Source organism: Asterias rubens, chromosome 20 (genome assembly GCF_902459465.1).
Source record: "Asterias rubens chromosome 20, eAstRub1.3, whole genome shotgun sequence".
Lineage (NCBI taxonomy): Eukaryota > Metazoa > Echinodermata > Asteroidea > Forcipulatida > Asteriidae > Asterias > Asterias rubens.
The window spans coordinates 5,363,731-5,378,788 of record NC_047081.1 but is presented as its reverse complement, the minus strand read 5'-3'; the positions used below and the strand labels follow the sequence as shown (position 1 = coordinate 5,378,788).

General features: G+C 38.5%; 1 protein-coding gene across 2 annotated transcripts in view; it reads left to right on the top strand.

The window, feature by feature from the left end:
* The window catches only part of LOC117304126 (transcription factor A, mitochondrial-like), a 70,485-nt gene that overhangs the window by 47,774 nt on the left and 7,653 nt on the right, over window positions 1-15,058 (top strand). Inside the window, exons 6-7 of one of the 2 annotated variants that reach the window (XM_033788627.1) lie at window positions 9,566-9,622; window positions 14,938-15,023. In XM_033788627.1, coding sequence (XP_033644518.1) covers window positions 9,566-9,622; window positions 14,938-15,009 — 129 coding nt within the window. In that variant the 3' untranslated portion in view covers window positions 15,010-15,023. The remainder of the gene's footprint in view (window positions 1-9,565; window positions 9,623-14,937; window positions 15,024-15,058) is intronic. The other variant, XM_033788626.1, reaches the window with a different exon arrangement.

Below are 15,058 nucleotides of genomic sequence, written 5' to 3'. Positions count from 1 at the left end.
GTCTCGCTTTTAACATTTCAGGGAAGAATATGAATAATCTATCCATAATATTTAGGACTGTTGCTGACATTCATAACAGGACAATCTGTCATGTTTTTGTGACTTGTTTTCTTTCTTTTTGAAGCCATTTTTTACGTACAAATTTCTCTTTTTAAAATTTGAGTTGCAGCGAATTTTTTTCATACAACACGACAGATATGCTCTTCATTTCAGTGTACTACTACATTATTTATGTCAATACTTTTCAGATAAGGCCGAAAAACACTGAAATTCAGAAGCCCTTTGGTCTAATTAGTATTTAAACCGAGGTCACGCATGAAAAATCACGCCAACTCGCGCAGATAAATCACAAAGGAGACTTGTTATATCGAGTGTACTGCGTGTAGACTGTGGTGGGGACGTTAACATGGAAATTGAAATCACCGACCACAAGTAGTTCCTCTGGTGCAATGATACAGTCATCAAGTAAGTTAGCATACTCCTCATAAAACACTGGCAACGCTATGCAACCACCATGACGATCATCCCTTGAAAGGTGTATCAAATAGTAACCATCTGGTTCAGTTTACCTTTAGTATCGTTATGATAAGAAAACAGCCATGGCTCAGAAGTCAAGTTCATTGTCCACGGTGTAATGTGTAATTTCAGAAGATTGCTGACGACAAAATTGAGCATTCATCAGACCAAACTTCAGTGGTTTAAATTTTAATATTCGGGTTGAGTTGACCATTTGCACGGGCATCATGTGGAGCAGAACAACCTCTGTTTTGTATTGTTTGCAATCCTCTATGTGTTAAGACAGCGGCGTCGCTGTGAATTCCAAACTCTTTAATGTTGTTCCATAAAGAGCTAGGAAGTCCATCTAAACCCAATGAATACAATTGTAAGCTTTTGTACATGTTCACCATGATACACTACATGTAGGTATACAAACTGGCTACATAAAGTGTGTTAATGTACATGTATGCAGCACAAGCCCAAGCGCACAACAATACACTTTAATGCACTGCATAAGAAGTGCTGGTGGTTTGGGGAACATAGATTCAGCCATGCAAGATTTTACACTCCAAGGAAATGCAAAAACAATCTGGCTGCTGAAACTCCACATCCAATTGTATGTAGGTCCCAGGGTGGTCACCAAAACATCAGTAAAAAACTACATGATTGCATTTGTGCACAAATGCATAGCTGTTTCATTAATAACGTTTTATAATTAATTTATTTTTTACTGAATTAAAATTATTGTTTTATTCAAAGCAGTTATGACAAATCCAGTCTAATGTTGCGTTCCTCGCATGAGGCGAGTGTGTAGGCTTATCATACGGGGAAGACAATAATACAAGTAATATTATAGAAGTTGCAAGAGTCTGACTTATTCTGACAAAACATGAACTGGTTTATTTATAGCTGAATCACTGATGACATTACAAAATGTGGTAGCATAAGAATGCCATTTAATCATGAAAGAAGTAACAAGGTACTAGACTGAGTCTATGGAGTACTTGAGTATATCTGGAACATATCTGGAATGTATTTCAAATCATTATGGGGACTGGTAATCTGGAGTACATGGTTTATTATCTGGAGTTGTTATGCCTGAACGAGGAAAATCCTCTGTTTTCTATGGCTACAAGACAAGAAAACATCATGCCCCCCAAACAAAGATGCACCAATGAAACACATCCAGAGGGCCAATTACCAAACTGCCATTTGGAGGCGCTGCTTAGAGAGCCAGCCAGATGTCCCGTCACCAGTTGGGCAAGGTTGGAAATCAGTTGATGGGGGCTTGGAATTGACTGGATGGATATGCAACCTGCTCAACAGAGCATCAATGAACTGACTTCATGCAAGTGCAAAAAGTCAAAATGTAAAGTCACAGAAGCAGATGACCAGTGTTGTGCGTCTTCGGGACTTCCCTGCACAGAACTGTGTGAGTGCAAGAACTGCAACAACATGGCTGCGCCAGATGAGGAACCTATCATTGAAGAAGAAGAAGAAGAAGAAGAAGAAGAAGAAGAAGCAGAAGCTAATGGAGGTGACAATGGTGATGATGATGAGAATTTTAAAGAAGAGGAGTTATTTTAACATGTTCAGGTTGGTAGCAGAAATTCACATATCCCGTTGATAACAGTCTTATTTTTTATAGGAAATGAATAGTTAACAGGTCATCATTTAGGGATATGTTTATGTGAGAAGTTTTATTTGAAACTAGTTTTATATTGAGGAATATGATCATTGAATTTTTTGGCTGATTGATTTGTTACGTTTTGATGCAATATTTTTGTACATGAAGTAAATGCGTTGTTTTCAAAGTATATAATTTGCTGCAGTAAACAGCCAATTTTCTGCTTCATAATTTAGTATTCTCACCTTGGTTAGAACAGCCAGGTTTTGTGCAAAGCAACCAACTTGAAGCTGAAAAACAAAGTTTATATGTCATTGAAGAAGAAGCTAATGGAGGTGACAACAGTGACTCTAATGGTGGTCCAGAACAGGGTGCCTCAAGATCTTTTCAAATATAAACACAAACAATTTTGAAACAATAAACAAAATACAATGGTTATTTGTACATGTATATGGAATATAAAACCCATGCACTTGATGTTGATTCAATAAAGTGACATTTTTGCAAATATTACCTCCCTGCAGCCGATTTCACAAAACTTTACACAACTGCGTGAGTCCACTTGCGCAACGTTTATGGCGCAAGTTGCGTAAAGTTTTGTGAAATCGGCTGCTGGTCAAAGACATGATGTTATTAAAATTTGGGATGTGGCTGTTCAGCATGAAGTGTTTTGGTAATGCAACGTTGGCGAAGGAGGCTGTTTACAAGTAATTACAATGAATGAAAGCTTAAATTTGTGTTTCCTTATTAAATGTTTGTTTACACATTTACTTTGTTTCCTTTTTTTTTTTTTTTGGGGGGGGGGGGGGTGGGGGGACACATCAAAATATCATGTAACAAAACTGGACTGCTTTGACAGTACATGTGTATATTGTTATACATGGGTCATTCCATGTCAGACCAACGCACTTTTTTACCTCATGTCTTCCGATTTTGATAAAAATTGCTGTGCTTGTAGGTCCTAATGAGCAATGAATGCACACCAATTTTCAGCCCGATCGGACTTTCCATGTGGTCAGGGCAAAAACCACTAAAATCTGACATTTTTAGGGTAAAATACCACCTTTTTGGTAAAAATATGTCATAACCATGTCAATTTTTATCACATATATGCAAATTTGGTATCAAATTGATGAGAATTGCAATCAATTCTTTCATCAAAAATAAATTTTCTGAAATGTAGGTCACTGTAATCTTTAATATGTTATCGTGACCTTTGACCCCGTTTTTGAAATAATGTATCATTCCAAAAATCAACGAAATAAAAATCATTTGATAGAGCATGTCTTCCTCTATCAGAATCCACTAAGAAACAGTTGGGCTCTTCAAAATTTACAAGTTTATGACTATTTTTGTACAAGTCGCTATGATCTTTAATATGTTATCGTGACCTTTGACCCAATTTTTGAAATAACGCATCATTCCAAAAGTCAATGAAATGAAAATCACTTGATAGAGCATGTCATCCTCTATCAGAATCCACTAAGAAACAACTGGGCTCTTCAAAATTTACAACTTTAAGACTACTTTTGTACAGTTGGTAGGTTACAAATTAGTCAATTTATACATGTACTTTACTTTATAAATAAAAATAAAAAACTTTCCAAAGTTACTAAAATTGTTATTGGTGAGGGCTGATGTGGTCTAACCAGAATCATACTTTAAAATACCAGCAGTGACGCACCCAGGATTTAATTTGGGTTGTGGGTGGAGGGGGGTGGGGGGGGGGGGGGGGGGAGGGCATTTTCTGAAACAAAACTCTTTCCAAGATGGTAATAAAAAAAATGTCACCATGCTGCAACTCTGACTTCATCGGAAGGTTAGCATGCCTTTTCGTGTGCTATACGGTTAAATGGAAATCGCACAGTTAGCACAAATTCTGCTGCTGGGCAGCTCTATTAAAATGGGCACTGAAGTCAGAGTTGCAGCATGGTGAACAAATTGTTCTTGAGGATTTCTCAGAAAGTTACTATGCATTAATTTGTTGTTCAAGATTCATCACAGGGGGGTTAAAGTAAGACTGCATAAGTTTGTGATCTACTGAAGAAAGGCAGACAGCTTCTCCATCTCAACCTTGATGTAATCTCTAACTGGGATCACTAATAATCACAGTGGTGCACCCGAAAGGGGGGGGGGGGTGGGGGACGATGGGTCGGGGGGATTGATCCCAGCCCCTCCAAGGTATTCAATTTGTTTGTTTGATTTGTTTTGATTTTTTGTTTTACAGTCTTCGAAAGAAATTTTTGGGGAAAATATGGCCCACCCCCCAAAAATAATAAATCCTGGGTGTGTCACTGCTGATAGTTTAAATGCTGATTCTGGTTAAACCACATCAGCCCTCAACAAGAAACAAATCGCAAACAATGAACACTTTAAGTAACTTTAGAAACAGAAGAGTGAGGTTTGTTGGTGGATTAATTATGTAAAGTATATAAATTGACTAGTTTTTGACCTAACCACTGTACAAAAATGTTAATAAAATTGTAAATTTTGAAGAGCCCAGTTGTTTCTTGGTTGATTGTGATAGAGGAAAACATGTTCTATCAAGAGATTTTTATTTCATTGAATTTTGGAATGATACATTATTTCAAAAAAGGGGTCAAAGGTCACGATAACATATTAAAGATTACAGTGACCTACATTTCAGAAAATTTATTTTTGACAAAAGAACTGATTTGAGCATGCAATTCTCATCATTTTGATACCAAATTTGCATAATATGTGATGAGAATTGACATGGTTATGACATATTTTTACCAAAAAGGTGGTATTTTACCCTAAAAATGTCAGATTTTAGTGGTTTCTGCCCTGACCACATGGTAAGTCCAATCGGGCTAAAAATTGCTGTGCATTCCTTGCTCATAAGGATTTGTTGCCAACATGGCCTCTCCTGTTGTGTTGGCATCTCCCTACAGTTGGTACAAACACACCAGCTTGGCAAGAGCTTTGCGGAGGTGGATGATGTGGACTTGGAGGCGCCGGGTTTGATGAGGTCTCCAAGATGTTTACGCCAAGTCCTGGCATCTGCTCACATAGTACCTTCAACAAGAAATTGGTAGCCATTGATATAACTTATTAGTTCTTGAGAATTTTATTTTTTATTGTTTGAAAGGTCACACTTCTTTGAAAGAATTCGGGTTGACTTGGGTACGAGTTGACTTGGGTACAATATTTTGGGTAAACTGTTAAAAACATACAAAAAAACATTTAATAAATCTGTACTATTTTTAAAATGTACTTTTTTACAAAAGCCCTCCCCTTCCCAGCCAGATAAACAACTCTTTTAAAGCCATTGGACCCTTTTGGTAAACAGTGTTGTCCAAGGCCCACACTTTGTGTACCACAACTTCTATATCAAATAACAAACCTGTGAAAATTTAGGCTCAATCGGTCATCTGAGTCGGGAGAAAACAACGGAAAAACCCACCCTTTGTTTTCCGCGCGTTTCGCCGTGTCATGACATGTGTTTAAAATAAATCCGTAATTCTCGTTAACGAGAATTTATATTGTTTTGCTGTTTTCTCAAAAAGTAAAGCATTTCATGGAATAATATTTCAAGAGAAGTCTTTCACCATTGCCTTCTGTAAACCCTGTAAGTTATTTGTAAATCTGTGAACTTTTTTTTTTTTGAACCGAAAGGGTCCAATGGCTTTAACTCTGCCAAGTCATTAGGACGCTGGACACTCGATTCAAATCCCCACCCCCATCTATGCACCGCGTGAATAGATATACAAAATTACATGTAAACTTGTCATAGTACATGTACGTACTCTCACAACTCACACATGCCAAACTATTGGTTTGACCATTCTACCTCCATGGTTTGACAGTGCTGCGGCTGTCATGGCTGTGAATTTACGTGTCATGTCCACAATAATAATTTACTAACATTGCATTGGGTATAAACAAGTCACGGTCCGTTCTCTCTCTCTCAGCTAGTCCATGTTTCATTACATTATTCTTACCCTGATTGGCGAGGTGCCTGTTTCTTCATTTTGGACGTTGCTTCAATCATCTGTTTGCGTAGAGCAAGACGCTGAATCTGTGTGTTTTTCGGCGATCCGTTTTGACAGCAAATGGTGTGTTTACATTTCACACAACGTCGCGAGGTAGAGAACGGTATGTTTACCTCGTGTTCTTCTGGTAGGTTTACCAGGCCATCGGCTACGGCGCCAGCCTAACTGTGTTCATCGCGCATAAACAGACGATCGTTTTGATGGCTTAAAAAACGTATCATTTCGCGGGACATGTTTCAGGGTCAGAGGTCAGGTTTTTTTTGTTTATTACCATTCACTAATTATAACACATTAAATGTGTTTTATTGCAAGAACAACTCTTAATAAGTATAAGGAACACCCTCAAACGTGAGATTTCGTGAAATCTGAAGGCAACGTTTGTGTTCCTTTAAGAGTCATGCGAATCAATGACCTAGCTGAGATTCCAACACTGCTCTTTTGGATGCAGTTTTTTATCGTAAAAAGGTATATTGAGTCAGGCCTGTATGCTTCGTTTTTGAAAGGGCACCAAGGCATTTTCTGTTTGGCAAAGGGCACCCTATGAGGAAATTGTAAATTTCTACTGGAGCATTTCAAGGGCACCAAGGCAATGGCAACGGGCAACGGAGGCAATCGCCTCCGTTGCCTCCGTGAAGTATCGGGCCTGTTGAGTGCATAGGGATCTTCAAATCTTAGTATCAAATTCAGTTGAGTTGTCACAAGTGAATGTACAATTAAAAGGTTATTTTTCACTGAAGACTTTCATTCAATTCAGTTGACCAATACTTTGAAGCCGTCACAATCTTATGTACAATCACAAAATAATTATTAGTTGAGGACTTCCAACCAGTTCAGTGGCTAAACATTATTCAGCCATCAAAGTTAACATTAATCTTGGTTCACCACGTTGAGTGCTGGTTCTTCAGTCTGGCCTTTAGGTGTAGGTGAGGGTAGTCAATGTCTTCACTTGCCTAGCCTTTGTGTCTTCACTTGCCACGCCTTTGGCTTCTAGGAGTCTGCAATCAGTTTGCACTTTGGAAATTGGCCTTCTCGTGACAGATCAACATACAGACCAAAACTCGGTAGTAAAATACCTCTTAGCCCAGAACTCGGAACTATCTATATACATGTAATTAAAACAATCAAAGAATCTCGGAATAATATACAATGTATTGCTCAAACAACCTTCGTAGATCAATACTTAACAAAATCAGGTAAGACGTACAGTAGTCATCATTTTGAAACACGTCAAAATATCTGTGATCATCTGTGGCATACTTCAGTCATATTTACACGCGAGTTCTACATGATGTAACAAATCTTCCATTTAAATCAATCTGCTGTTCGTCTGTAGATATTAAGTACAATCAATGATTCTTGTATTTTATTCAAAACTGTGTAACTTCTATTTCAACAAATCTTCTATTTAAATTAAACAATCAGCTATTCGTCGTTCGCTGTGTTGAGTACAATCAATGACTCCCATCTCAATTCAAAACTGTGAAACTTAGGATTAAAGACATATAACTTGAATAGAATTGCTACATCATGGTGTGTTTTAAACAGCGACAGCACTGGACCTGAAAAACTTCTCAAAATAAACAATTACGAATAAGTAATGCCTTCAACACTATATAAAATTACAAATATTAATGTCTTCAACACTATAGACAATTGAAGTTAGTAATGTCTTCACAACGCCGCTGCCAAAATGATGTCTGCTATAGCAATATGCTACATCTGATGACAATATTATAAAGGCACGATCAATCTCACATCTTGCTTGATTAACTTAATCTTGATTCAAAAATCATTCAATCTCCCTCTCTCTCTATACTAGAACTTAATTTACTAGTGCATGACTGTTGTCAACGCAAGACCCTAAAGTAACTATTGTGAATTTGAAACTTCCCTTTTAATGCAAAGTGATTCTTTCTCAAGCATGACAACCCTAAATAGCGATTTGCTGACTCAGCGTACATTGATTTTAAAAGTAAAAAGCAATTCGAATCTAAAAGTAAAAAAGCTGCATGCTGCATACTTTTTGGTTTTCTTAAAGGCAGTGGACACTATCGGTAATTACTCAAAATAATTATTAGCATAAAACCTTACTTGGTAACTGTTGATAGTATAAAACATTGTGAAAAATGGCTCCCTCTGAAGTAACATAGTTTTTGAGAAAGAAGTAATTTTCGAAGAATTTTATTTCAAGACCTCAGAACTAGATTTTGATGTCCTGAAATCAAGCATCTGAAAAAAAAACAGAAGTTCGTGTGTCAAGAGTGTTTTTTTCTTCTATTATTATCTTGCAACTTTGAGGACCAACTGAGTTCACAAGTTTGTTATTTTGTGCATACATGTATGTTGAGATACATCAAGTGAGAAGTCTGGTCTTTGACAATTACCAAAGGTCTCCAGTGCCTTTAAGTCATAGATTGTTAACTGGACATGGTATTTATAACCAAAATTCTTCTTTTTTTGACAGGCTTCATACATCAAAACTGCATGAAACACAAACAGATTTTCATATTGTTATGACATACATGTAGGTTACATACTACCATCAAATTCATTAGTATGAAAAACACATTCTTGTTACGGTGATATCATCAGGTGTCGAAATATGGTAGTTCAAAGGTTAACTAGTAAATCATGACAGCACCATATCTCAAGAAGTAAATGGCCGACTTTCAAATTGTTTTTATTTATAGACTTCTTGGTCATTGGAGAGTAGCCTTGGGTAACCGTGACGCCATGTTGACCTTTACTTCAAGGACATCCGGATATGGGGCCATATTTTAAACAGCACACAGTAGATTTTAAAACTTATTGACTATTGACTTCTTGGGCATTGGAGATTTGCCTTGGGTAGCCGTAACCCTTTACTTGAGAGTCAACCAGAAGTGGGACCATACATTGTATCTCAAGAACTACTCAATGTACACAAACAATTTTAAATTTCTTTCTAGTTATACTGTAGATCCTTTGAACATTGGAGATGGTCAAGAGTCTTCTATTTTTAAATCAAACCAACTTTAAAGCTTTAAATGAATCACTTTATGTCTAGTTATAGCTGTTTTAGTTTAAAGTATTGCATAAAATAAACACTTATTTTAATTCTAATCAACAAGCCCACATTTTATCAAATGGATCTTTGTGAATTTAGTACGCCTACAACTAGTTCCCGGTTGCACCATTTGTTAGTCAGCTTTCCCATGTTTGTGCCGAGTGTGTTTTTGGTTGTGGTAAGGTTAGAGGGACACCATCAACTTTAGATTCAGTTTAACTTACAAAATTGCAGACCACGGGCAGTTCAAGAAAATACATACAAAACGGTCAAAGAAAACATTGTGATTAATGTTGCCATTGTTGTAAGAATGCAAATTAAACTGTGTATGTACATATGTAAAATATGTTTGAATGTAATCTATATGTTAATCTACAGAGCAAAATGGTGGCTGTTGGGGGAGAATGGAAGCAAATGTCAGAGGATGAGAAATCAGTAAGTATACAAATCATTCCATATTGTTATAAGGCAATGGACAGTATTGGTAATTACTCAAAATAATTGTTAGCATAAAAACTTACTTGCTAACAAACAATGGAGAGCTGTTAATAGTATAAACAATTGTGAGAAACGGCTCCCTCTGAAGTAATGAGTTTTTGAGAAATAAGTAGTTTTCAACAAATTTGATTTCAAGACCTCAGAATTAGATTTTGAGGTCTCGAAATCAAGCATCTGAAACCAAAGAACTGTGTGCGACAAGGGTGTTTTTTCTTACATTATTATCTTGCAACTTTGAGGACCAATTGAGTTCTAACTTTCACAGGTTTGTTATTTTGTGCATATGTGGAGATACACCAAATGAGAAGACTGGTCTTTGACAATTACCAAATGTGTCCAGGGGTCGCTTTCACAAAGAGTTAAGATTGATCTTAACTGTGTATCAATCTTAATTGCGAAGCAAAATGTGATGTCACAATAAAAATCACTGTGGAAAACAACTCGTCTTAAGTTAAGATGAATCTTAATGCTTTGTGAAACCGACCCTAGTGTCTTTAAGTCGTAGGTAATGGGGGCAGGCTTTATACCTGTTGCTTGATAAGCTGATAAGGGACTCTCAATGAAAGAGTGCTCTGATTTGACGAAGGAATTCCTTTGACTTACAACTTCACCCAGTCCTAGGGCGATAGCTTCCTCAGGATTCTCAACACCTTGACTTGCTAGCCAAGGTAGGTGATTGTAAGCGAGGGTGGTCGGTGTAAAATCTCTCTCCAGCCCCATCATTGCGTTCCAGGCACTACGCTGGTCCCCCGCCTGTCGGGCAGGTGGGACCAGGGTAAGAAGCTCCACCTCCGCTGCCCCACAGAGTGAAGGAATCCCAGTCAACCTCATTCACTGATTGCTGCTCGGGAATACTGATGATTGACTCTTTATGGGAGCTTTCCAGGGAGTGTGGCTTCAGACAAGAAGACCAAACAGAGGCGTTCAGTTTCCTCTTTTGATGATTCTTCAACGAGACCGAAGATCAAGAAGAAGAAGGAAAAGGATGCCATATCCCCGGCAGCCATTATGAAGGCATTTGATTCCATAATGACCTCATTGGCAGCCATCCCCAACAGCGATGGGGGGCGGCACCCACCTCACAGCGAGCTCCCCCACCTCACAGCGAGCTCCCCCACCATACAACTTTCCAGACCCAGACCCAGGATTGATTGTTCAGGGGCCAATCAAAGCAGCTCCAGTCAAACTCGTCTGAGAAAATCCATATTGGGTCGAGGTGCCTCGCACTCCGGGGCGTGACTGTCAACCACAAGGTTCTCCTACAGCCAACTAACTGCACCCCTCAACAACCCTCGAGGCAATTGACGGGGAGGACCCCATTGAGGAGCCCGAAGGGGAATGGAACTCATGTGAGTCACGCACACGCTCTGATGAATACCAGCCCGCAGACCCAAGCAGTTTCTCATCATTCGAAACTCAGCTTTGGTTGGTACGTGACGTCCTCAAGCTACCGACCGATGATATCCCAGAGGATTCATCGGGGCGTCGCTCCTTTAAGACCAGTGTAGGAGGGGAGGAAACACATCGTGCATCGTTATCAACCCTCCCCTTGGACCGCCTTTGTGTGGATCGCATCAAGAGCACAGCCTCTCTGAAGAAACGGATCCTGCACTCGAGAAGATCAGAGAATTATTTTCAGTACCCACAAAAGGACTTTGAAACCCCTTTTGTAAATCTACGCCCATATGTTAAACTACTAAACAATTTTGTCTAAACCAGCTATTATAAAAGCTGGTTTATGCGCAGACGCACGATGGTAGAGAGGGCGTAAAATTAAAGCATGCCGCGTTAACTTTGAGTTTAAGTGGTATTTGGTCAAAATAAAGCTTTTGTCACTAAAATATGTGTTTTGATGAGTGGAATAGGAATAAACAGTTAACTAAGGTTTACAAAAACTAGTTTCCATTTTATTAACAAATTTAAAAGTAGGCCCGACCCGAGAGGGCGCTGTTCATGACATTAGTCGAGGCGCGTTGTTTGAAGAGAAAAAACAAAACAAAACAAAACAAAACAAAGAAATACACAGCAAAATTAGTCCTTGAAAACCTGTGACATATAAGATAAGTTTTGAGAAAAGATTTGAATGTTGTGGTACAAAGACAAGATCTAAGATTAAGTGGTAGAGAGTTCCAGATGCGTGGCGCAGCTGAAGAAAAAGACATGTCTCCCCATGAGTTGAACTTGATCGAAGATTTCTTGATGGAGTGGTAACTTGAAGAAGTCCAGTAATATAGTGGGGAGCCTTGCCATAAAGTTTTTTGTGGACAATGAGCATCAGCTTGAAGATGATTCGTTGAGAGATAGGGAGCCAGTGTAGTTGTTTCAGAATGGGGGCGACGGAACAGGATTTATTAGACAGTGTCACAATGCAGGCAGCAGTATTTTGGAGGCGATGAAGATGGGAAATCTGGTTGTTTGGAAGACTGTTGAGAAGAGCATTGCCATTGTCAAGGCGAGAAGTAACACTAACAAATGCATGAATGACCTTTTAAGTGGCACTTTTGTCCAAGTACTTACGAATCTTACCAATATTCCTGATGTGGTATGATGACAGACAACAGATGTTGTTGATGTGTGGTTGAAGTGTCATCAATGAATCAAAAATAACCCCCAAGTTCAAAGCTTCAGCGAGGGAGCTATCCGAGCATCACCGATGGAAATGTATGGCACTGAAACCTTTGTTAACTGTTGACGTGACCCAAATAGAAGGAACTCTGTCTTATCATCATTCAACTTCAGGAAGTTTTTTTGTGTCCAACGTCGAATCTCTTGGATGCATTTCTCAAGTCTTGCAATAGATGCATTGGCGTATTTCTTGAGAAGATTTAAACGTGATGTAAAGCTGAGTGTCGTCTGCGTAGACATGGTAATTCAGAGTAAATTTCAGGATTATGTCACGAATCGGTAAAGTGTACAGTGTAAACCACTGCGGGCCTAGCACCGTCCCCTGTGGCACAGAGTAGTTCAAAACAACAGGGTCTGATATCGCGGTACCAATACATACATGCTGAGTTCTATTGAAGAGATACCAAGCTAGGGCTGTGTCCTCTATGCCAAGGTGATTCTGGAGCCGAGAGAGAAGGATGTAGTGATCAACAGTGTCAAAAGCAGCACTCAAGTCTAGCAGGACTAGTGCTGTCAGGTTACCATTATCCATTGCAGAAAGAATATCGTTGCTCACACGGACTAGTAAGATAAGATAAGATAAGATAAGATAAGAACTTTATTATCCCACACTGGGGAAATTAAAACTGGCCATGATTCACAAACAGATAGATAAAAATATTAATTAAGAATATCAGGTATAAAAATATGTATCTAGCATGGATTAAAAATTATGCACAGCAATATTTATAAACAAGGTAAAATGTACACAAGAGAGGTCCTTAAAACCGACAACGCATAAAACACAGCAGACTTAAGGGCCATTGTAAAAACGGCTTGCAGTAGGGACAAAGGAGTTGTTGTAGCGTTGTGTCCTACAATGTACTTCTACGTTGTAAAAGGCGATCCTCCCGCCGATGACTAAATAAAAACTTAGGGTAAATGGGATGGGATGGGTCAGACAGGATCATGTTTACTTTATAAGAGTCCCTGCCTGTAAGAGTGTACCAAGTGGTGATTCATGGGTTCTCAGATCTTCTTCTAAAAAAGGAGTGATACATCATCATACCAAACGAATAAATCCAAAATTTTAGTTTGCTGACGCTTTCGGTTTTGGAGTTACCAGTTATCAAAGTTTCGACCTAAAAGCCCTCGAGAAACGAATAGTACATTTCCTGTAAACACAAAAATGTGCGCCAAGGTCATCCCAACAAAAGTGAAACATTTTTGGAAACCTCCAGTTGGGCTTATAACAACAGTAAAAAAAAATAAAAATTTGGGATCTCGTTGGCGCATCATGTTACGCGCACCTGAACCTTTGACGAACAGTGCCCTCGTGCCATTTTCAACGCCTCATAACTCAGCGCGCCTATAAGTTCCCATGAATTTAACAAGTTCAAATGAAAGAGCTTGCATCCCTAAAACAAATTTAAGTGCAAAGTGCGTGGGATCTCGTTGGCGCAGAGAGATAATAGAGGTAAAAGTTCAAATTTTACCAATATATTGCGTTTTCGCACCTCCGTAACTTCGCGCGCCAACAACAAAAAATTGTTTTTATGGCAACTGGGTATTGGAACAGTTTTCAACTAATGACAAATGAAAAAAGAATCTTGGGATCTCTGCATCTTGCATGTCAAAAGATTTTTTGAAAATTTTCTAAGGTATTGCCATTCCACACATTTTGGCCTAAATTGGGACAACATTCACTTTTTTCATCACTGTAAGTATCTGTGCCAACAAGATCCCATCAATGTTTTCTTGTATTTGGTTAAGTTGAGTGTTCCTAAACAGATTTCAATTGAAAAATAATTGGGATCATGTTGGCCCACTAATATAACAAAAGTCAAAGGTCATATGAAACTACACTACTGCCTATTTCGGGCGATTTTGCGTCGTCTAGAAATCCACGCGCCAATATGATCCCATTAAGTTGTCTGCATTTTATGATTATATAGATTCTCAGCAACACATAAAAAGCAAAAACCTAATGGGATTTGAGTGGCGCTAACAAATATTACAGATCAAAAGTTCACAATACATGCCTATACATGCATTGCTGTGGCAACCGAAAGTGAGAAATATCCCCCAATTTGAAAATGTTGGCAAACCATGAAGGGGAAAGGTCTCCAGAACGAATTTTGGTCAAGATATAGACTGGACTTGTTTTTACAAATGGTGTTAGTTTAATGTTGGTTGGTAACTGTTGCCAAGGTCAAAGGTTACAAAGAATATGGGTGTTTTTTATATTTCTGTCAAGAGCCAACTTCAGAGCCTTTTCAAGATTTTATTTAATGAACAAGGGCTCTATCCTTTCAGTTTGGGACAGCCACTTATAATATCTAGGCACATATGGTTGTCCCAAATTAATTATAGAGCCCTTCCTTATTTGATAAAATGTTGACAGGGCTTCGAAGTTGGTTCTTAACAGAAAATGAATTACAAAACGCCAATATTTTCTGGGTTTGAGCAACAACCTACCTATTATCTTGAAGAGCTTCTTTTGATCTCCTGAGGAATCTTGTACTTGAGATGAATAATGGGTGATCTTTGCCTGGTTGATCAAATTCCTGACTACTTTACATTAGTTGCGATATTCTTGTCGTTGTATTTCCAGTTTGCCATTTTTTTACCCACCATTTCCGCTCCAGTTGACGACAGATCTTTTTTGCTGGACGAATGTCATCATTAAACCTGGAGACTTCAGTTCGGACCTTGACTGATCTCGTTTTCCCAGGTGCGTACTTATCCAAGATGTCACTGACAGTACTC